This window comes from Notamacropus eugenii, chromosome 2, assembly GCF_028372415.1.
Source record: "Notamacropus eugenii isolate mMacEug1 chromosome 2, mMacEug1.pri_v2, whole genome shotgun sequence".
Lineage (NCBI taxonomy): Eukaryota > Metazoa > Chordata > Mammalia > Diprotodontia > Macropodidae > Notamacropus > Notamacropus eugenii.
The window spans coordinates 244,849,969-244,874,677 of NC_092873.1; the positions used below are offsets into that span (position 1 = coordinate 244,849,969).

General features: G+C 36.8%; 1 protein-coding gene across 1 annotated transcript in view; it reads left to right on the top strand.

The window, feature by feature from the left end:
- The first annotated feature begins 3,681 nt into the window (after nucleotides 1-3,681).
- The window catches only part of MYCT1 (MYC target 1), an 83,504-nt gene continuing 62,476 nt past the window's right edge, over nucleotides 3,682-24,709 (top strand). Inside the window, exon 1 of the mRNA XM_072643731.1 lies at nucleotides 3,682-3,875. Coding sequence (XP_072499832.1) covers nucleotides 3,815-3,875 — 61 coding nt within the window. The 5' untranslated portion in view covers nucleotides 3,682-3,814. The remainder of the gene's footprint in view (nucleotides 3,876-24,709) is intronic.

Here is a 24,709-nt window from a genome sequence, read left to right on the forward strand (position 1 = left end):
TGGGTCTCAATTTTCTCATATGTAAAATGAGAGCAGAGAACACAATGCTTTCTATGGTGCCTTCCAGCTCTGACTTGCTATGAATCCACTCTTTGGACTTCTTCTGCTCTATCCATTCTCTGAGTCTCTGGTCTCAGAGCTTCCCTTTTCCTAGTGCTGGAAACATTCTGTGGGAGTGAGTAAACTTAAGGAACATTCTATTTTGCTAGTGGTAGGGAATACCAGACCTACATGTTCTACTCCACAGTAACAAATAGAGGAAAACCCAACTGTACATTTTGGCAATGTTAATACTTATCTTCCTGTATAGGTTTATAAGTCACAAGATTCCCATAAATTCATACTTTCCTTAGTGCACATATACACAGACATAAGGATGGATCTCTGCCAATGATAATTATTCATTGTTAACATCTGGGATATTTCCATTATGGAAACAGGGCACCCCCTTGTCCTCCATTCTCTGACCCCCAAAGTCATTGAAAATTTTACCTTAGTGGTACATAGAGTGATTCTACTTCCAATTCCTGCTGTAAAGTTTGATATTTCAGGATTTTGATTAGGCTTTGGCCAACCTGTAAAATTCTAAACTAACAGGGAAAATATGAAGTAACTAAATCATGAAACAATGAAAGGAAATCCCAGCCTAAAACACAGCCTTAGCTGGAAAGATTGGTGTTTTGTACAAAAGACAATTTATTAAAAGCCAAAATTCAATTGACTTTGCTCCTCTTTGGAATAGTTTGAGGGAAATTGCAATCTATGTATCAGTATCAATATTGATAACTATATCTATCTGAGTCTATAGTAATATCTATAGCTAAATTTTTTTCTTGTAGTTCATCAGAAGTTATACCATTAATAATTAATTATAATTAATAACTGAGTAGATTTTTTTGAAATTATAGAATTACAGAGCTAGGAAGAAACTTAGAGATCATGTGGAGCCCAACCACTTCATTTCACAGATAAACGAATGGAATGGCAAAAACAAAAGTGACTTACCCAAAGCCATGCAGCTAAGAAGAAATAGGCACAGGATTCAAGGTGTTTTGAATTCAAGTTCAATCTTCTTCAATCTTCTTTCTACGTGTATTATTTATTTTGATAAGGTCCTGTAATAACAATATTTTTAATTTTTCAAGTATCCAAAATGAATTTGGAAGAAATTGGAGGGGTTTCGAGATTGTTTCAGTAAGAAATATAAACATATAAAACTATAAACATAAACAAGTAAATAAACAATATGTTATGTATTTTTATGCTGCTTACTAAAAAAGAGGCTGAGAGATGTGAAATGACTTGCCCAGCATCACACAGCTCGCCGTCATTCAAACTCACGTCATCCTGACTCCAAATCCAATGCTCTATTAACTATGTCACCTAGCAGTTAGTAGAACATTTTAATTTATCAATCGTATGTAGTTGTTTTCATGTAACAAACACTCCAAACATCCATTTAAGATAGTTTTCCACTGCTAAATTCAGAGAGTTTAAATAGACAAACACAAAAAGAAAAAGAACTACAAAGAATTATTTTGGGGTGAAGCTCATGTTCATTTTCCAGTGCATAAACTGCTTAGGATAGTGTGAGTATATTGAAAATATAGTTACTCTTTCAGTACACTCATTGTACATCCTGGTCCATCTCTAGTCATCCTGATAAATGTCTGACCCCTGGACCCAGATGGCTCTGGAGAAGAAAGTGAGGTTGGCCACCTTGCACAGTCCTTCCTCATGCAAATCCAAGAAAAGTGCAAGTCATATCATCATTTCCTGACGTCGTGGTCCTCTTTGAGAGCAAAGGACAAGCACAACCACCTTTACTCCAGTAACCAGGAGTAATGGTAGCAATTGATAGTAATTACTAATAGTAACATTAGGAGTGATGTAGTTTCTTGTAACTCTTGACTTATCACCTTGGATTATCCTCTGCACAGAGAGAACTTGAATCACTAAATCCAAATACTTTTGATATTCCTTATTATTATCACATAGGCACCATAACAATTAAACAATTTTTGTAAGAAAAAAGGTGAATATTAGCATCCAGTGAGTACTCCATATGATACACTGACAGTATTTTAAAAATTGTCTTTAATCTATCAAAATTATAATGAATAATTTACAAAAAAAGGAGGAAGAGATCACATGTAGGTGGAATAAATATAACTGATTTTTAGAGAAGAGAGTTATGAAGTAAAGTAAAATATTTAATATTGTTTGTATTTGTATGAGGCAGAATGGTATAATACTAGGTAATGAACTGACCTAAGAATGAGGAAGAGCTGAGTTCAAACTCTGCCTCTGACATGTTGGCTGTGTAACTCTGGGCACGGTGGGTAACCTCTCAAGGCAAATCTCAAAGACTGCAAGTTTCAGAGGAAGTGGTGACCTGCATGGTGGAGAGAATTTCTCACCAGGAATTGAAATGTTTGTTCTGTACCTCAATAAAGTAGCATACATAAGGGCTAAGTTATTTTTATTTTTACCCCCTCAATTGAGTAAAGATAATTTATAAGCATTGTAATAGAACTTAAATCTATTAAGTGCAAATATGTATAAAACAGTCATTTATAACACATTAAAATCTTCCTTTTCTCTTTTTTCTCAAATGATTCATTACTATTCTAAGAGACAGCTAGGTGATGTAGGAGGTAAAACAATGGACCTGGAGTTAGGAAGACCTGAGTTCAAATCCTTCTTGAAATATTTACTCACTGTACAAGAAATTAAGTGACTTTTGTCCACCTCATTTGTAAAATGAAGATAATAGCACCTTTGTTTCATCTTTTCAGTCATATCAGTCTCTTAGTGACCCCTTTTGAGTTTTTTTAGCTGAGGTACTGGAATGGTTTGCTATTTTCCTTCTTCAGATCGTTTTATAGATGAAGAAACTGAGGCAAGCAGGGTTAAGTGACTTGCCCAGGGTCACGCAGCTAACAAGTATCTGAGGGTGGATTTGAATTTAGGAAGCTGTGTCTTTCTGACTCCAGGCCCCACATTCTGTCTGCTGTACCACCTAGCTGCTCTAATAATAGCACCTACCTCCCAGCATTAAGACAGAGATAGTAATAGCAACCACCTCCTTGGGTTATTGTGAGGATACAATGAGATTCATGTTTGTAAAGTGGTGCTGATGATGAGCGGCACAGTGGATTGAGCCCTGGGCTTGGAATCAGGAAGACCCATTTTCATGAGTTCAAATGTGGTCTTGAACAGTAGCTGTGTGACTCTAGGCAAGTCACTTAACCCTGTTTGCCTGCATTCCTCATCTGTGAAATGAGCTGGAGAAGGAAATGCTGACAAAAGTCGCCGGTATCTTTGCCAAGAAAACCCCAAATGTGGTCACAAAGAGTCGGACAAGACTGAGTAATAACAATGACATAATATCTTTCTTCATAAACACATTTTTACCTGAAGTTCACTAACTATGTAGAATCTTTCTATACAGAATCGATGAAGGAAAGAAATGAAAACAAACGACCCCTTTCCTCAATACTAGGTTTGAAAATATCCCAGAGGAGGGTATTTAGTAATTTAACCCCAAGTCCAAGTACTCCAGGGCTGAGGAAATGACGAGAAGGAAATTGTTTTTGTCTCAGGAACCATGTGGCATTCCAAGATAAGACAAACAGTTGCTAATTTGAGTATAAAAGCAGGAAACATCATACTCTATTTCCTTTTATGCAAACAAAAGTATCTGAGTGGCAGTGGCAAGGTATTTGTTCCTGGGCTGAACCACAAAGCATAGAATCAAAGGTCTCCTTTTGGATCTCTCAGTTTTCCTTTCCCCCCTCCCTCTCTGTTTCTTATGGATATTATGGCTGATAACACAACTATTTTAGGGAGCCCATGGCCTGAAAATTTTTGGGGTAAGTTCTTTGTTTTTAATTTAAATTAGTATTGGAAAAAAAGATTCTATCTAATTTGCTACATCATTCATAATCTCTCAAATGTTTAGGTTTCTAGAATCTGAGCAAAGTTAGCATGGTTTGGATATATAGAAATAACAGAATATTTCATTTTTTAAATACCCATTTGTAAAAGAATCCAGGAAACAGGAACAAAGTGATTTTTCTGGGGACCTAAATAGAATTAGAATTCAAGAAAGAAGTAAAAATTAATATTGAGAAGAGAGAGAAAGGGAGTGCTCATCGTGGTGACTCAGGAATGTAAAAATATTATAATTTTTTGGAAATGAAGTTTGTTTTATTAGATGCTGTAGCACATACTGTAATGTGTGTCCTTGTTTCATAGGATTAATAGTTCTTCAGCGAGTTCTCTTGTTTTCTTTGTTCCTGCTATTTGCTTGTAGATTCAACACGAAAGAAAAAGCAAACAATTGATTTTAAGTAAATTTTTTTATACATGGCTTATATATGCATGAATTATGAATACTGGTGAAATATGTGTCTTAAAGGGATATGAAGTCAAATGTCAAATGTAGCTCAACAATATAAGGTGTAGAGATATATCATTATATGTTAAAAATTAAAGAAATAATATCAAAGGAAAAAGAACATGTGAAAAATAAGAGAAAAATATTTTCAACAGAGATCTGAAAAGATGCAAATTGATGAGTATGGAACAGAGAGCAAGTTTGTTAATGATGACAATTATTGCAGGGAATGTGTGCACTTACCTCCAAAGAGGCAGGGTAGTGGGAAGGAGGACATACTAAAGGAACAGAGGGAGAAAAAAATAAGGGAAGCTGCAATTTCTATGAAATACTTGAGATCATAAATTGTTTTAGAAATAAAGAAGCATTCCTGAGCTTCATCCTGAAGTCATGGGATATTCTGTAACTGTGTATCAAGGAAACAAACTATGGAGTTGGACTAGAATCATGTTGTTGTTGTTTTTTTTTTAACTAGCATCCAGAAATCTTGTTTAAAAATATTTTTGATAGCTATTTCAATACAATTTGTTTCATCTGTAATACTGTATATTTTATTTTATGCAGTTAAAAATATTCTGGGAAGTGATTTATAGGCTTCATCAGAACATACAAGAAAATTAAGCCCCTGGCATTAGACTATTTTGAGGGTTCCTTCCAGTTCTAATTCCTATTAAAATTTTCTGAGACAGTTTACCAATTGGCAGAAGGTGGGCAGTGAGCAGTAAAGACCTGATTCCTGCACTTGCCCCATACTGGTATAGTATCACAGACATTTTTCCCAATCATTTTTGGGGAAGAATGTGCAGATTTTGTTTTGCTCAATTATGCATATTTTCTATGTTTTATTTTTATTTCAGTGGGGTAGGGGGGAGTTGGGAGCAAGCAATAGGGTTATCAAAATGAAAAAAATTAAGAAAAAGGGACATTTTAAAAATGCACAGAACAGAACAGTAAGATCAGTAGGAAAACCAATCAAGGCAGCTTTGAAAAGAATTTGTTGAATTTGTTGTGGACTTGGAGAGAGAAATTGTGCACTGAGAGGATTTGAGGCTACACGTGTAATCCTCTTTATATGATTTGCTTTGTACATGGCAGTGCTCATCTTATTTGGTGTTTAATTAAAAAAATAGAATTAAAAAAATAGCATTTGAATATATAAAAGTAAAAAAAAAAATCACAGTTTTTAAAAGGTGATTGGTTAAAACAAGAGATATTAAGAATGTATTATGTTCATAATATATACATGGCATCGTAGATAGAAAACTAACCTCGGTGTCAGGAAGACCTTGGTCCTGCCTCTGACCTCTACTTGGCTGTATTTTGGTACAGAAATCACTTAACCTCTCTGGACTCTAGGGAACTCTCAAAGACTCTAAATTGCAGAGTAGGTGCTGAATTGCATTGGAAGAGAAGTTTTCTTACCTAGTAGTTTCTTATACTGATGAATCTCTGGTCCAAGGGGAAAATAAAACTGATTTGAACAAAGTTAATTACGTTTTGTAAAAAGAGTCGAGCTATGCATATGCTCGCCAATTCCAATAAGTGCACTAATGAACAATCACCTGCCTTGAAGTGTGAAGTCTCTTCCATGAAAGTAATTCTTTCTTAAGGAAGTTATCTCTGATACAGTGTGGCTTGCTATTTTCACTTATGAAGAGAGTGAATATACTAAATACATATTCAAATTTCTGGAGTATATTTAAAACAAGTTAATTTTTTAAAGTATTTCAGTAAATTATTCAAACATGAAACAATTCTAAATGAAGAAATATAGGCAAACATTTTTTTTTAAATGACAGTAAATGGTGTCTTATGGACAACAAATGAGAGCCACCCTGGAGAAGGGCAGTCTTACAGCCACGAAGTTCTGACTTCAGTCTGCTTCTAATACATACTAATTAAGCAGTGACTCTGAGCGTGTTTGATCTATTAGAGCACCCCAAGATTCCCTAAGACCATCACTTGCAGAGAATTTGCTGATCTAAATTTTGGGAGGAAAAGGGTACATACCTGGAATCCTCTGTATCAATGAAATCATGAGTCCAAACAAAAAAAAATGAAAGAATTATCACAAAATTATGTGTTATTATAATTCAGAGTAAGGAGATAGTGCTTCCTGCTGGGGTGATCTCAGAAAGCTTCTTAGAGTAGGTAACCCTGTACTTAACGGATCAAAAGAGATAACACAGAAAGTGCTTTGGAAACTTTCAAGTGCCATATAAATGCTATTCTTAGACAGCCTAGTCCAAAACCTACTACTATCGTTGAGGAGGGATATGGATATGATGACACTAAGTCCGTCACATCAGTTGAAGTCAGTCATGAGTCAATAAGCATTTAATATGTGTCAGGACTGTGATAAGGACTAAAGATAAAGGTAAAAACATGGTTCATGAACTCACCCATCTAAGGGGTGGGGTAATATAATATGCAATGTACTAAAAGGGAAAAGGAAATAGACATTTATTAAGTGCCTCCCAAGTGCCAGGCATTGTGCTAAATGCTTTACAAATATCTCCTCATAACAACCCTGGAAGGTAAATTCTATTTTTATCCTCATTTTATAATTGAGGAAACTGAGACAGATAGGTAAAGTAATTTGAATCACATAGCTATAAGTGTCTGAGGGTGAGCTTGAGTTCTGGTCTCCCATCAAGCTGTTTATAAAAAATACAAAACATAATTAGGAGGTAATCTTAGCGGTAAAGCACTGGCATAGAATAGTGGGTGCCATGGAGGGGGTGTGGCGTGACTTGGAAAGGTCGCTGGCAGAAGGTAGGATTTGAGCCAAATTTTGAGGGAGGCTGGGGATCTGCCAGGCAGGTGAAAGGGAAGAGGGAGAGCCTTCCAAGCAAGGTGGTGCTTGTGAAACAACAGAAAAAAAAACAAAACATTTTTTTAAAAGGGAAGGACACATTATATTTCAGGATATACACATGAGCCAGATTCCAGTGAAATAAATCTGGGTTTCTATAGCTTAGGAACATTGAGATTTCCTTTTCTGGAGTCAAAGGGAAGAGAACTTTTCATAAATTCAGCATCATCAGAAAGAGGTCCATGTTGGATCAATCAGGAGATGTTTCTTGAACCTAAGAGATACCCAGCAACAGAGAAAAGTTTAGGCAACATGGATAGGGCATTTGAAAGTCAATGTGAGAGTTCTCATAGGAGATCTTCAAAAAACCCAGAAAAAGCACACATTTCCTCATGCCTAATGATATTGGTTTAGTTGATGTTCTAAGCTTTGTTAAAGGAATGACCAAAGAGGAGGAGTAAGTGATAGCTAAGGACTTTTCCTCTAACCCTCAGTCCTCTAACCTCTTAAGAGAAGTTGGTTAGGCTCTCAGTTCTTTTTTTAAAATATATAATTTGTTTATTTTTCAGTTCTTAACATTCACTTTCACAAGAATTTGAATTCAAAATTTTCTCCCCATCTCTCCCCACCCTCCACCTCAGGACACCACGCTTAATTTCCAGTTGCATGTTAAAGCAATTTTTAACATTCATTCTTAAAGCTTTGGGTTCCATATTCACTCCTTCCCCACCTACTCTCATTGAGAAAACAAACAATTCAATATAGGTCATACATATGTAACAATGCAAAGCACTTACCTAATATTTATGTTGTAAAAGACTAACCACACTTCCTTCTCTCCTATCATGCCCTTCATTTATTCCATTCTTTCACTTGACCTGTCCTCCCTCAATAGCGTTTGCTTCTGTTTATCCCTTTCCCCAATTTGCTGTCCCTTCTATTATCTTCCCTCTCCTGTCCCCTTCCCTGTTGCCTTCCTGCAGGGTAAAATAGGTTTCCATATCCAATTGAGTGTGTGTTATTCCCTCCTTAAGCTAAATCCCATGAGAATAAGGCTCAATTATTTCCTTTCATCTCCGCCCTCTTTCCTTCCATTGTAGAAGCTCTTTCTTCCATCTTGTATGTGAGATGATTTGTTACATTCTATCTCTCTCTTTCTCTTACTCCTAGTACATTCCATTCAACAGTAAATTTTATTTTTTTTAGGCATTCTCCCTTCATATTCAGCTCACTCTGTATCCTCTATGTATGTATATATATACATGTATACATGTGCATACATGTACATATATACATACCTACACACATATAATACACACATACATTCATACCCATACACACTTACATATGTACATATATATTATACATATATATATATATATATTGCCTAAATAAAACTGAAAAAAATTGAAAAAAGTCTCATGAGTTACAAATAACATCTTATCGTGGGAATGTAAACGGTTCAACTTTAATGAGTTCCTTAAGGCTTGTCTTTTCTGTTTGCTTATTTTCATGTTTCTCTTGATTCTTGTATTTGAAAGTCAAATTTTCTATTCAGCTTTGGTCTCTTCAACAAGAATGCTTGGAAGTCCTCTATTTCATTGAAATTCCATTTTTGCCCCTGAAGTATTATACTCAGTTTTTCTGGGTAGGTGATTCTTGGTTTTAATCCTATCTCCTTTGACGCTTGGAATATCACATTCCAAGTGCTTCAATTCCTTAGCGTAGAAGCTGCTAAATCCTGTGTTATCCTGATTGTATATTCACAATACTTGACTTGTTTCTTTCTGGCTGCTTGTAATATTTTCTCCTTGACCTGAAAACTCTGGAATTTGGCTACCATTGCACATATTTTTTTGTAGTTCTGGATGTGGAAGCTTTGACTTTGATGTCTTCCTCTCATGGTATGCTTTGCTCTTCCTAATCTGAAAGGATGGAAGAAAATACCTTTTCACCAAGAAAGTAACCTTCTACAGTCTTATTTTTTCCCTTTCTGGGGCATTTTTCCACCCAGTTACTTGACTTTTGAGTCCTGAAGTAGAGGGTACACTCTAGGGACCTGTAAGTTTTCAGTTCCTCCAAGGTGGCACAATGAAGGGAGAAGAGTTTACTTCTCTCCTGGGCTGTGCTCTGATCAGCTAGCAACCACAAGCACTCTTTTCTGCCCAGGATCTGTGAGTAGGATTCCCTCTCCAGATCCTCCACTGGCTCCACCATGCCAGTGCTTCTCCTCACCCCAGGGCTGCCACTCAGGACTAAGACTCAGATTGGTTGCGTGATTTCCCCAGGGTCTTTAGGCTGAGGGCTCCAAAAGTGAATGCTACTGCCACAGTGTCTGCTGCCCTGGGGCTGGGGGTGGGGCCCAGCTGAGCTCCCCTCTCACCCAGGTGAAAGAACTTTCTCACTAACCTTTGAAGTTGTCTTTGGCACTTGTGGGTTGAGAAATCTGGAAACAGCAGCTGCTACTCATGATTCTTCACCCTAAATCCTGCTCCAGTTCTGTCCATGCTGTGCCCTGCAGCCAAGGCTGGGCTGTGCTCCACTCTGAACCTGGTGTGATATTCCTGTTGGCCTTCCAGGCTGTCTTGAACTGGAAGTCTTTCACTCTGTTGTTTTGTGGCTTTTGCTGCTCTAGAATTTGTTTAGAGTCATTTTTTACAGGTATTTTATGGGCTATGGAGGGAGAGCTAGAACAGGTCCATCTTTCTACTCCACCATCTTGGCTCTGTCCCAACTCCCCAAGCCCCCTTCCAAGCTTGATGTCAGGATTTGTTGCTGCAACCATATCCCTAAGATGAGATAGTGAAAGTTGCAGTTAAAGGATTTGGCCATATTGGTGCCTGGTGACCAGGGTTGTGTTTACTTCAGGCTACATTGTAGCCATCAGGGATCCTTTCATTGGCCCAATTATATGGCTTATGTGTTCCAGTATGATTCCACCCATGGCAAATTCAGGTGCATTGTCAAGACTGAGTAATGGAAAGCTGGTGATCAATGGAAAAACCTTGCTATCTTCTAGAGGCATGATCCCCACCAATACTAAATGGAGAGATGCTGAAATCTAGTATGTCACAGACTTCCTTGGTATCTTTCCCACCATAGGAAGAGATGGGGCTCACTTGAAGTGTGAAACTAAGGATGTCATTATTTCTTCCTTTTTTGCTGATACCCCTACCTTTGTGACAGAAGTGAATCATGAGAAGTATAATTCCCTTAAGATTGTCAGTAATACCTCCTGTACTTTCCAATTCTTGGTCCCCCTGCTCAAGGTAATTCATAACAACTTTGACATTGTGGAAGGAATCACGACCATAGTCTATGTACTTATTGCCATTTATTGCCAGAAGACAGTAGGTGGCACCTCTGATAAACTGTGGCATGATGGGCATGGTGCTGTATAAAATATCATCCTTGTTTCCACCGGCACTGCTAAGGCTATGGGCAAGGTAATACCCAAGCTAAATGGGAAGCATGTAGGCATGGCCTTTCATGTTCTTGCTCCCAGTGTATCTATTGTGGTTCTGACCTGTCACCTGTAGAAATCTGCCAAATAAGACAATAACAAGAAAGTGGTGAAACAACATCAGAGGGAACCTTGAAGGGCATCTTGCAATACATGGAGGATGAAGTTCTATACTGTGATTTTAACAGTGACACCCACTCTTCTACCTTTCTTGCTGGCACTGATATTACCCTCATTGACCATGTCGTCAAACTCATTTCCTGGTAGGATAATGAGTATAGTTCCAGCAACCAAATAGTAGACTACATTGTCTACATGACCTCCAAGGAAAAAAAGTGGAAAGTCATGGATCTCCATCCCCCAGTCAAAAGGGGAGTTCTACCATTAGAGAGCCCACAAGGATCCCATGTCCCATCACTTTTCTTGCCCCAAAACACCCCTCTAGTAGCGGAATGAAGCAGAGTCCTATGGTGTGTACCATCAAGAAAGTCAATATATTCAGTGGAAAAAAAATCAGTCAACAAGTGTTTATTAAGGACTTCCAGAATTGTAGTCACTGTGTCTAACACTGGGAATACAAAAAAAAAAAAAAAAAAAAAAAAAAAAGGCAAGAGAAGCACAAAGCTCTGGCAACTGGGCCTACAGAGCAGGGTTGTTTACCTGATTAGAGTCTGAGGAAAGAGCTCCACATAGCCAGGGCTATGCAGAAGGGAATAGAACTAGGATTCCAGCTAAAGAGGACAGAGTTTTAACCTGAGTTAAAGTTAACCTGACTCTAGGCCTGATAGAGGTATTAAGAACTGAGGCAAAAGTGTTCATATGTTTTACTGGTGCTGGGAGAGGGCAGTAGAATCTTACTCAGATGAGTAGCTGATAGCCTTTTAGCTTATGTCCCCCATGCCTAGAATGGTCTCTCTACAGCTCTGCCTTCTCAGAGACTTCCCAGGATTCCTCCAAGACTCAGCTCAGCAGGAAACCTTTTATAGGTAACCTCCCCTCCCCCTTTCCCACTGCTAGAACCATCCTTTCTTCTATTTGCACTACACATAACTGGTATGCACCATTATTTTCATGTGTTTTCCTCATTTAACTCTAAGAACCTAGAGGGCAGGACTGTTTTTGCTTTATCTCCATTGTTTAGCATAATATCTGGCACATAATGTTTAATAAATGTTTATTGACTGACGGACTATAGTGGAAGCAATGAGAGAGATTGAGTGTAGTGGGGAGGAGTCTACTCACTTAGTAACACCAGTGAACATCTAAGAGAAAGAGGTATAAAAGATTCAAGGTCAAGTACTAGTGGTACAAGGTCAGAAGGTAGTAGGACTGAAGTACAGGTCAAAGGTTAAGGCAGTTAGGATGTTAACATGATAAAATAAAGAGGCAATTAAGCTGCAAGGGTGGCACTGGGAGAGCATGTGCCTTATCAAGCACAAGATATAAGGATGTACTAGCATATTTATGTTGCCAGAAGCAATAGAACAATTGCTGATGTATTGAGACCTGCCCTTCTCAATTCTATAGAAGCAGAGTGGCTGAGGGCTTAGAGAGAGGGGATAGCCAGATCAGCCTGGCTCTCCCTTTGGAGGATGGAATGAATAAGTATTTATTAAATACCTCCTGTGTGCCAGGCACTGTGTTTTACAAATATTATCATTTTATGCTTACAATAGTCGGGTGCTATAATGATCCCTACTTTACAGCTGAGGAAACTAAAACAGACAAAGATTAACTGACATGCCCACGGTCACCCAGCTAGTAAGAATCTAAGGCTAAATTTGAACTCAGGTCTTCCTGACTCCAGGCCCAGAACTCAGTCTATTACACCACCTAGCTATGTCTGGAGGAAAAAGCTGAAACCCCTAAAAAGTTTTCTGACAAAACCCAGCAGGCTTTTAGCTCTTGACAAAAGGTAGGATTATATCAGTGAAAGAGAAAACTTTTTAAGGAGAAAACTTTTTACAAATCTAGTTTGAGTAGTAATAAATTTTAAACCAGTGGAGTCCAGATAATAATGACAGGGTGCCGTGGCTATTCAGATAAATCAATTTCAGAGAAAACTAGAAGGCAATACTGTTCTCATGTTTGAGGTGAAAACATTCACCACGTCCATAAGAAGCTGAGAAGTGTAAACTATATCTCTTTTTATGGAATTAAAACTTTATCTGGTTTGCTGATATTGAACACTTTGGCCTGAGACACCCAAAGTGTATATTAAATTGTGAAGCTGACTTGTACTTCTGATCAGATTATATCCTCCCATTTCTGGTTCACTGACTTGGAAACTATGATATCCCTGGTAATTAATTCAATATTGTCTATGACTGATAATGCTTCTATACTTTCCTTAAATAGGACTGTCTAGACAGAATTTATTTCTATTTCCTAGCATGGGAAGTTCTATTTGGTGCTATAGGGATCTCCTAATCATGTGGTTTCCATATTTGGCCCCATCTAGGAGTAATCATCGTCAGAGGAATCATCATCATCATCAATATCTATCTCTCTGTATGTATGTATATATGTATGCATGTATGTGTATATATGTATATATTTTAGATATGTAGATATGCACATATGTATGTGTATATGTGTACATATACACATACATATTTGTATATGTATGTATACACATATATATATATATTTAACCAATTTTCTATTTATATTACACAAAACAAATCTAATAGGACTTCTTAGGGGCAAAAGAAAGAGAAAAGACAGAATGTGAAGGTGATTAGGACACACATTGTAATGAAGCAGGTATGGCTCCAGTGGTTTAGGTTCTTTGGATATTTTTATCCAATATGTGTTTATATGTTTTATTGGTTTGTGAGGGAGGCATCTAGGTAGAAATGAAATGTATATTATTTTCCTAATTGTATCTTGATCAACACTGGCCATAACATCAAACTGACCTAAGGTCTGAAAATAGTGAATATTATTTGAGAGTTGGTCTATGATAATTTTCTAACATATTTATTTCATCTGAATTTGTTATTATTGATGTAGGAAGTAACACCAAAGGAAACTCACTACCAGTGCCAATCTGCAACTTCTCTTTAATTTATACCCTCCAGGAGCTGACCAGGGCACTGAGAGTTTAAGTATCTTGTTCATGATCACACAGTCAGTATGTGTCAGAGACAGGACCAAAAACTTTACTTGACTGCCTAGACATACTTTTAGAAGGTCATAGGATAATAACCCTTCAAAAAACTAGAGGAGGACCGTACTTCCAGATTCCTATCAGATCATCGAAAGATGTTCACCACTTGATTCCTATAGTGATATCTGTTTTTTTCCCACCTGGTTGCTCTTTGAATACTTTTTGTCATGTCCCTCATCCCTACCTGCCTTACCTGGAGGAGAAGAAGGTAGCCACAGAAGGCAGGCAGCTTCTGGTAAGCATAGAACCATTACAGACTGAGAGGCAGTATGGTATAATGAAAAGAGAGATACCCTCCAAGTCAGATACAGTGGCACCAATGTAGTGGTGCTCTGAACTTCCAGGTCAGAGAACTGAGGAACAGAGGGAATGGAACAAGAAACCATGAGTACAGGAAATGAGGAAGGCTGCATGACATACTACTAAGCCTGAAGGAAAGAGTCCAGCGTTCACTTGGGGCCAGTACTGTTCTCTCCTCCAAAGTCATTTGGGGTAGAGACCTAGGCTGATGAACTATGAATTTCCCAGGATGTGTAGGAAGAGACTAACAACCTTTGAGATCCATCCCTAAGGGAAACCACCATTAAAGGGGAGGGAATCAGAGAGTGAGTAATACATCCATGAATTTTCACACTCCCCTTTATGCTTCATAATAATTCATGCCTTTAAAGTGCTTAAAGTTATAGAGAACCATGGTCTTGCAATAAAACTTTGAGATAGGTAATATAAACATTATTTTGTTAGTTTTATACATAAAGAAACTGAAGGTTAGAAAATTTAATTGGCTTGACTGTGATGATATCGTCAATGTCTCAGAGCTGAGACTTGAACTCATACCTTCTGTTGAATTCTAAAAATGGCATTCCTTCCATTTTAACTATGCCATATCTCTACTTGTCTTTGTCAGTTAAAATTGATCCTTTCTTTGCTCTAGAACAGATGTCCTGTTTCTGTTAGCTTTTCTCTGATCCACCCTTCCAACTATAAGTGATATATTCCAACATTCAATATTGATGAATGAGTTGGATTATTATACTATAAATGAAATAATATAGTAAATATAATAACATAGGAAATATAATCATAATATAGTAAAATGAAAATAGTTCACAAATTAATGTATGTATTTATAAATATTATATATTATTATATACACACATAATGTATATGTTTAGTGCAACACTGATCAAAATACCAAGGGATGTCTTTATGAACCAGGCAAAACACTAATGAAATTTTTATTAATAAAACAAATCAGTAAGACTATCAAGACACATGCTAAGAAAAAAAATTACTGATGAAAGGTCTTGTCTTTATGAACATAATACAGAGATATAATTATCAAAATATCTGATATTTGATTAAAAAACAAGGAAATAGATTGTTGGGATTGGAAGCTCAATTCCGTGTGGACAGTCTCGGGCGGGTAAAGGTGGGAGCTTCTAAATCTTAGAGCTCTCACAAGACCCCCCCAGGAAACGGCAGGGGATCGAGGTGAACCGAGCTATCTTGAGTAATTCCGCCTCTTCCCGTGAGAAACGTGATGGGAGAGAGATCTCCCCGCCCTCGAGATTGTCCTGGATCTGGGCACACCTAGTTACCTAACAGCACGGTATTCAGATGCAAACTATGCGGCTGAAGGTTAAGTAGGATTGAGGAAGCCTGAAAGCTCTCTTAGCACGTGAGGAGCCAAGAGGACAGTAGGCTCCGCTTCTCTTCTCTCTCCCCTCCTCCTCTCTCCCCGCTTGTACTTCTACTTCCAATCCCTTAAGATCTTAGCCTCCTTAGGAAATCTCCCCCTCTTCCTCCTAAGGAAGACTCCCCTGCACTTGTAACCGAGACCCTGAAATAAAGCTCAACCCTTGTTCGACTCTGGAACGTCCTTTCTCTCATATGAGCATCCGGTTTTGGCCAACCGAAGACCTCGGAGGTGAGGTAAGAAGACTCGGGTAGCCCACACAGGCCTCTAGGCCTGGCAGTTGGCGCCTCAACAGGGACTGGGAGCGCAGATAATCCTGGGTGCTTTGGGAACACCCGGAAGGGGCTGTGAAAGAAGCGAGTCCCGAATCCTAGATTCGGAAGGAGAGAAAGAGTGAGAGAAGCTCCCACCTTTACCCGCCCGAGACTGTCCACACGGAATTGAGCTTCCAATCCCAACATCAGATCAATAGAATAGATGACATATATCAGAAATTTAAAGAAATATATGCAAAATAGTAGTGTTGGAGAAGTGACTGAGACTGGACCGATGATTTCATTAAGGGAACACTCCTTTAAAAAATGCAGGTTTCCACTTCTTTGATATATCTGTATCTATCTATCTATATATCTATCTATATGTATTATACATACACATATATATACCCACAACTATGTAAAATTAGATATATAAATTATATATATGTGTATAAATATGTAACCATATAACTATATGTAACTATATAACTATAAATAATTATATCTAAAATCATATTGTATATATATATATATATATAACCATATACCATAACCATATAACTTATATATGTATATGTCTGTATGTGTGTGTGTGCTTATGCAGAGACAGAGAGAGAGAGGGAGAGAGAGAGAGAGAGAGAGAGAGAGAGAGAGAGAGAGAGAATTCAAAACAGAGTTTGTTCTAAGAAAGAGACAAATGAAACTAGGGTGTGTGTATGTCCACATTTTTATTTTTTTCACAAGGTGACTTGACGTACATTGTATGAGAGTTACAGTCCAGAAGTAAGTTTCCCTAAGGGTACCAGTCCAGAATGGGCTCTCTTTGGGATCTGGGGGTACAGAGGCTGATATCATCCTGCCTCCTGACAGAGGAAATACCTGTTCTATCAGATCAACCGACCATTATAGTAGACTACTTCCAGCTATGGGCTATCTAAGCAGAAGAATATAATTTTACCCAGGCCTGAGTAGGATAAAATCAATTCAGACTTGGATCCCATTTGACCAGGATGAGAAGATTCAATGTAAACTCATTATCAGTAATGTCCCTCTGAAGAACTTTGGAGCCAAAGGCACTCTCTTGGATGGGTGGGTAGGGAGAAGTTTTGAGAATCCTTTTTCACAATATATAGTTACATAAACATCTTACACAATGAAAAGAATTTTGAAGATTTTTATTTTTCCCCTTAAAAACTAGCTCCATGATAGACTCTAGTTTAACATAACACCTCTTCCTAAAATGTATAAGGCATGAAGAATGTCATTGAGTACAAGCTCTGAGTTTTGCCCCTTTCTGCTAAGTAGACCCTGTGCTCATCCATACCAAGCCTTAGTTAGTCCTGAATCTTTTCATGTTACTAGGAGGAAAAAGGACTTGTCAAAGATCACACAAGTAGTAAATGTCTTAGCTGCTATTTGAACAGAGAACTTTTTATTACAAATCCACCAACACATTATCCTTCCTCTGCTACTTATTCTTTTTATAATTTGGGGCAAATTATTTCACCACTCTGAGATTCATATTAATCTATAAAATAAAGGAATTTGGATTAGAAAATTTCTGAAGTCATTTTCATCCCCAAAACCTCAATTTTATAGCAATTTCATAACCATAATTAGAGATCTGGGTTACCCTTAACTCTGTAACTAAGGGGAAATTACTAATTTCTCTGAACCTCTGTTTCTAAAATGGGGTGACAAATACCTGTAGTCTGTACTGGAGATGTTTTTCTGAGTCTCAAAAGACTCAGAAAATATATAAAATATATTATATTATATATTATCATATAAAATATATACAACATTCTATGCAAACCTCAAGTACTTTATAAATATGAGCTTTAATTAAGTACATAATATTCATTGGACAGACTATACTATGATTTACATCTCCAGAGCAGATCAGACAAGAGGCAGAAGGCTTCAATTTTTGTTACTGTATAGTTGTGTTTGACTCTTCATGAGCCCATGGAACATAGCTGTCTGTTGACTTTTCTTGGCAAAGATACTGGACTGATTTGCCATTTTATTCTCTAGTACATTCAGTAGATCCTTTTGTCAGTCAAACAGAAGTTAAGTGACTTGCCCAAGATCATCCCAGTAAAACATGTCTCAGGCTGAATCTTCTTGATTGCTTCCAGCCCACTGCTCTATTCACTGAGTCATTAGCAGCCTGTGTGGCTTCAATTTTAGGGAAAACTTAAACATGAAAATTGAATTAAATGGCTCATTGAACATAGAATTAATTTGGAGACATTTTTAGAAATCACTACATTTTTTTTTTTTCCGGTGAGATGATTGTCTTTGGCATGGTACCTTTAAGGAGAGTCTTTTAATAAGATCACTGACTGTCTTTGTCCTGTACCATGGCCAGATTTCTCCTAGTCCAACAATGGGACAGATCTTTGGCTTCTCTTGCATAAACCGTGGCATTTTCCCAATCATGTAGTACTGGGTATTAGAAAGAGAGAAAGAAAAAAAAAGAAAAGAGGAAGTAGAAATATTTCCCACTTCTTAAGAATCTATTTACAGTTATGTTTCGATGACCCCCAATCTCCAATCAGTTACCAAGTCCTACTCTTTCTTCTTATACCTCTGAAATCTATCATTCTTATTTTCCATTCTTTTGTCACCACAGTAATCCAGGTGCACGCACTCTTACATTTATAGTGTTGCAATAGCATCCTTACTAGTCTTGATGATTGAAGTCATTTCCCCTCTCTGATTAGTTTCTTCAGATGACTCCTAGATTATGTTACTAAAATACCAGTTTCATTGCTCAAAAGATATCAAATGACTCCTTCACATCCTGTCTGAAAACTAAAATCCTAACTCTTTATTTAGGTATTTAAGTCCTCTACAATCATGTCTCAACCTCCCTACTTTTCTAAATTCATCTCATACTAATATTCTAGATGGACTCATTCTGTTTCTATCAAATTGGTCCAGCTCATCCAATGAATGTACCTGAAATATCCCCTGTGATTCCTGCCATTCGTTATTTAGTTTCCTGACCTCCTCATCCTCTCTAGTTACGAAACTATTATATCTATAACATCAACATCCGATTCAAATCTTAATATCTTCTGCAAAGTCTCCCTTGACCACTTAGCCCTTAGTGACATGCCCCTCTTCACCTGTATGTAGCCTCGGCTACATTGTTGTTGCTTAATGGCCTCCTTATCCTTTTATGTACATATTTCTTAGGTCTACAACTAGGATGTTACTTGAAGCCATATGTGGCATTTCACCCTTATTTTTATATCCCTAACATGATACCTTGAACATAATTGGTACTCATTTGGTCAGATATTCATGGGCTGGTCACAGTTACATCCAATGAAAGCAAACGATATCGTGAGTTCAATTCACCATTTTTGGTGAAACTACCCATTTAATGGAAGAATCTGGTATGTGTGATTTATCCTCTACTTTTGAAGCTGTTTATAATAATTATAGTGGCTACACTTGAATTAATCCAAAATGTAGACTTTTATTTCAATCTGCTTGGTGAATGCCAATCTATGAGTCATTACTTTTTAGTCAATTTTCTAAGTATTTACATTTTTCTGAATGTACTTTCCATAGATGGCTATGAATCACTAAATTGATTCATTGAATCAAACACATAAAAATGTTGGCAGTGAAAATCAAATGTCTTTATTGTCTACATTTCATTAGTTATATTCATTTTGAAAAAAGAAATAGTTGTGTCTCTGGATCTATCTTCCCTGTGATTCTGCTAAAAGAACTGGAAATTTATAATGAGTGCCAATGGAGATAAGCTTTGCTCCTGTAAAGCAACACACCTATCTATTCCAATGTCATTGCATACCTTCCCAAACCCAGAATCCAGTGAGGGTTACACTGATCAGGGCTACATCCATAGAGGCAAGCTCCTAAATCAAAAGTGAATCAATTCCAATGCATATGCATGCTTTGGAAACTGAAAAGCCTAATGTGAGTAGTTTCTAATGATGTTTTAATGAAGACTGTCTTTTTGAGCTAGAAAAAAAAATAAAAATAAACCTCAAAACAAACAAAAAACCCCAAGGTTCTGCAAACATAAGGGAATATGTAACTGTCCTTTATGGATGGAATAATCTTATTTATGTTCACAAATCATAGATAGTGTACAAATGGGTCCTCACAGAACAATTTTTTATCTATTTTCTTTTACATGTTTCTAAGAAGTCAGGGACCAAGGAATATTAAAAGCCAGTATGTACTTCTTTTCTCAATGCATTTATTAAAAGAAAGGGTATATAACATATGAAGCCATAGGGTTTTCCTGATTAGAATAAAAAATTTAGGCAAAGATCTCTAAAATAATATTTACAGTGTAAATACCATTTTTATTACATGAAAAACAAATTAATCACAACTTTCACTACAGCATATGTTTGTTTTATTTTGATATTGACTGTTTTTTGATTGATTGATGTCGAACTCAAAAAATATTCAATTTGTTCATCATAGATTTCTTTCAAGAATTCTGAAAAATAAAAAAAAATAATTTTAAGAACAAATCTCTTTAAAAAATTTAGTATCATTTTTATGATAAAGGTCTTAAGATTAATCAACATACTCCAGGTATTCATGTTAGCTCATAGAGGGGTCTATTTCTCAAAGAATGTGAGGAGAAGGAAATGAAGTACTAGAGGCCTAGCAGGTGTAGCATTAAATATTGGCCACTTCTACACAACGAAACATTACTATTCTGTCTCAGAGAAAATTCATATAGATTAAGAAGATATCTAATCAGAGAGAAAGGGTAAGAATGGACCTTGGATTAAGAAAAAAATAATGTCTTGGTTCTCAATAGGAAATTCAATTTCTGTTCCACATCTCAGCACAAGAAAAATGGAAGGGAGGAGTGAGAAGGTGAAAAACAAAATCAGGACAGCATTGAGAATATCAGACTGCTCACTTTTAACCCAATTCAAGTGAAAAGAAATCACAAGTTACTCTAAGGTGATTATTGTATTGGGTTCTACATCAATAGAAACCAAAATTGTATAGCCTGAAGTAGTTCACTAATATGAAGTGCCCCACTCTTATGAGGAGATATTTCCCCTAAGGAAGAAGCACATTCATGTAAAATGACTCTAGGATACAAAAGGGGAAGAAAGGAATAAGAATTCATATAACGCCTGCTATGTCAGGCACTGTGCTAAATACTTTACCAATATTGTTTATTTGATTCTCACAACAGCACTGGAAGGTCAGTAATGTTATCCCCATTTTAGTTGAGGAAAATAAGTAAAAAACAAGTTAACTGACTTGCTGAGGGTCACACAGCTAGTAAGTGTCTGAGGCTAGATTTTAACTCAAGTTTTCCTGCCTCCAGGCCTTGCACTCTGTTCTCTGTGTAGCCTTGCTGTAGACTTAGAGGGTGAGGCAGTTGTCCCCAGAGCAGAATGATTACTGTTTTGTTAGACTTACCATTAGGAAGCCATGCATCAGCTCTGCTTCTAGAGCATCACTCTGAGGTACTTTTTTCACTGTGATAGATCAGGGAAAATGCATTTAGAGATTCTTAGACAATCACAACTATTTGTACTGAAGATTATTGCCCCTTGTACCAACATTTGGGGAAATCTAAATGTGAACAATACCCTGAAGAAAGTTAGAGTGACCCCTTAGAGGTGAGAGCAATAAGTCATCATGAGATAATGGTGCTCTTGGGGTTAGGTCCCTACATGGGAACCAGTAGACATAGTACTAAGTCTTGGCATGTGCACTTTGTCCATTTACACCTGTGTGTATATATGTGCACACATATACATGTATTTCACTTACCTCAAAATTTTATGTAAAAAGTTAGTCAATCCTTTGATTATCAGTTTTCTCATGGTATCGGAGACTCCACGAGAGTAACGCCTTCGCAGTGAAGGGGGCTCGGAACATTCCTCACTATGAAGGAAAAGGAAACACATTAGATTTAAAAGTTTTAGCAAATGTGCTAACAAAGCAATAATTTATGAGTGAGTAGGCTAAAAATCCTTAAAATCATATCCATTTATTACACAAAAATCAAATATCATTGTTAGTGAAATATAAATTCATGACTAGTAGATTAAAATGCAGTTAGTAAAAATATATGGCTCACCAAGATAGAGATTCAGCAAGATCGTTAAAGAATTCAATAGCAGCCTCTCCATCCAAAAGCTTTTCAATGTCCAATGACTCCTCATCATTTCTTCTTTTTCTAAAAAGGGAGAAAATTCATTTAAAGGTTAAGATATTCATATTTGCTTCAGAGATAATAGAAAATAAGTATTGCCTTTCAATATTATGAAGAAAATAATTTGGAATAACTTTTAACAACTTATTTTATTGCTTTAAGTGACAATTATTATTCCAGTTTCATCATCTTAAATATAAAATGATCTTTATTCAAATTTTGTGACAATGACTTCCACTTGCTAAAGTTCCAATATATCCTATTATAGCTTTGAAATACCTTGGAAAATAACAGGGACCTAGTTATTGTTAAAATTATATCTTTGTTTTCTGCTTCTTTGAAGGGATTCATACAACCAAGCAGATTCTCATGCCTAACTGCATTTATTGTCTTTACTTCTTATTGACTGATAGTTTGATTAATTAGTTAATTGTGTTAAGATGAATAGAACAAGACACGTTGGCCATCATAGAATGGTAGAATGAAAATGGACATTGAAGTCTAGTCCAATCCGAGGAAAAAATGGGCAACTTTCCCATTCTCAACCAATCATCCTCCAAATACACATATTTCTAATGAGCGGGAACTCACAACTTTTTAAGACAGCAACTTCAATTTTTAGTTTGCCTATAGATTTTAAACGTTCTTTGGATAGAGCTAAGATCTCTTGGTTACATGGAGAGCAACTTCAATGTAGCCCTTGAACATTTAATGCTCTTAGTGGAAGACACAGACTTAAGGAGTGATAAGTATTATGGAACAGAGTGCTATTGAAAGTTTGATCAATCTGATAAATTATAATATATTTAGCAAACTCATCATTGTAGGGGATATAGAAATAATAATATATGAGTGAGCTGCAGTAAGATAGACTGATCAATGTTACAGTATACACAGTACTACTATGTGGTATAGGAATGGCCCTCAGTAGTGCACTACACAGTATCTTGATGCAGTTATAACGTTGGGGATGATAATAGCGACAATAGTTAGCATTTACATAACATTTTATGATTTGCAAAGCAGTTTACAAATATGGTGTCCTATTATCCTGACAACCAGTATGGGAGTTAGGTGGTGCAGGGGATAAAGCCGAGCCTGGAGTCAGCAGAACCTGAGTTCTATTTCAGCATCAGACACTTTTTAGCTGTGTTAACCTGGCCAAGTCACTTAACTGGTTTGCTTTAATTCCCTCAATGTAAAATGGGAACCTGGAGAAGGAAAGGGCAAACTACTCTATTATTTCTACCAAGAAGATACCATGAAAATGAGTTCATGAAGAGTCAGACATGACTAAAAAAAATTAGCAAGAACAACATTATATGTTTACGGAGAGGACACTGTGGAAGGGGTTGTGATTCGCTTAGGTTTACAAAGCTAGTGAGGAGCTGAGCTCAAGTCTGACCTTTGGACTTCCTGACTCCAGGTCCAGAACTCTATCTAAAATTCTCAGATGACAAAACAATGAGTATAAATGAACTCACTTGTTTAAGGATGTAAGAGCACCCCCAAAAGAAAAATCATTTGCAGGTAATAAAGTTTCCAGATATTCATTTTCCACCTTGAATAAATCTAGATTTTGATCAGGTTCATTGGGGCCATCAAACAGCATGCCATTGCCCAACCTGCTGGAAGGGAAAACACCATGTGGTTACTATAGACTACCACATGTCAAAGCATCTCCAAAAATATTCAGCAGCATTCAAAGCAAGGCATTTACAAATGAATCCTAAAAATAATTCTCTATTAATAGTGAACAGATAATAAATACAGATAATTCTTTGCTTTCTCATGATGTGCATGCATTTGAATTTGCATGAGTGTGCATGTTTGTGCAATATAGATTGTAAAAATTGAAAAAAATAATCAGCAAAACGTGAAGGATCTATTCCTATCATGTGGTATAATGAAAAACAAAGCAAAACAAAAAGGGAGTTGAAAATGAGTATCATTAAGCAAAGAGAAGAATAGGGAAGATGAGAAAAAATAATGAAATGCAAAAGATGAGAATGGCTTGTTTTAGGCAGATTTGAGGCACGAGGGTATTAAGTTTTGAGGAAGACAGAAAAGGTAATCAGACACAGAAACAAAAAAGAGAAGATGGAAAGATATGAAAAGAAGGAAAACGTAGGAAGAATAAGGGTGGAGAAGTCATTTATGTTCATTAATTTCGATGAGGAGGAAGTCTTGTAATAGCTTTCACAAAGGTTCACAAAGTGCAGCAGGTGGCTCAGTGGACAGAGTATTGGCCCTGGAGTCAGGAAGACTTGAGTTCCAATCCAGCTCCAGATGAGTATAAGCTGTGTGTATCTGGGCAAGAAACTTGATCTCCATTTGCCTCATTTTTCTCAACTATGAAATGATAAAAATAGCACTTACCTCAAACAGAGTTGTGAAGATCAAATGAGAGAATATTTGTAAAGTGCTGAGGACAAGGACCGGAAAGTAGTAAATGCTATATAAGTGTTTATTCCCTTCCCCTATTCACTTTTTCTTCATAACAAACCAATGGTGTGTGTAGTGTCAGTATTATTGTCTTTATTTTACCAAATAGAAAAAGAGGCAGGCAGAAGTTAAGTGACTTGCTCCTGATCGTATAGCTAGAAAGCCATGTCAAAACTCAGATGTAAATCCAGGTCTCCTGACTTTAAGTCCACCAGTCTTTCTACTTCACCCTGCTCCATCTCATCCTGCCTATACACACCTCATTTATG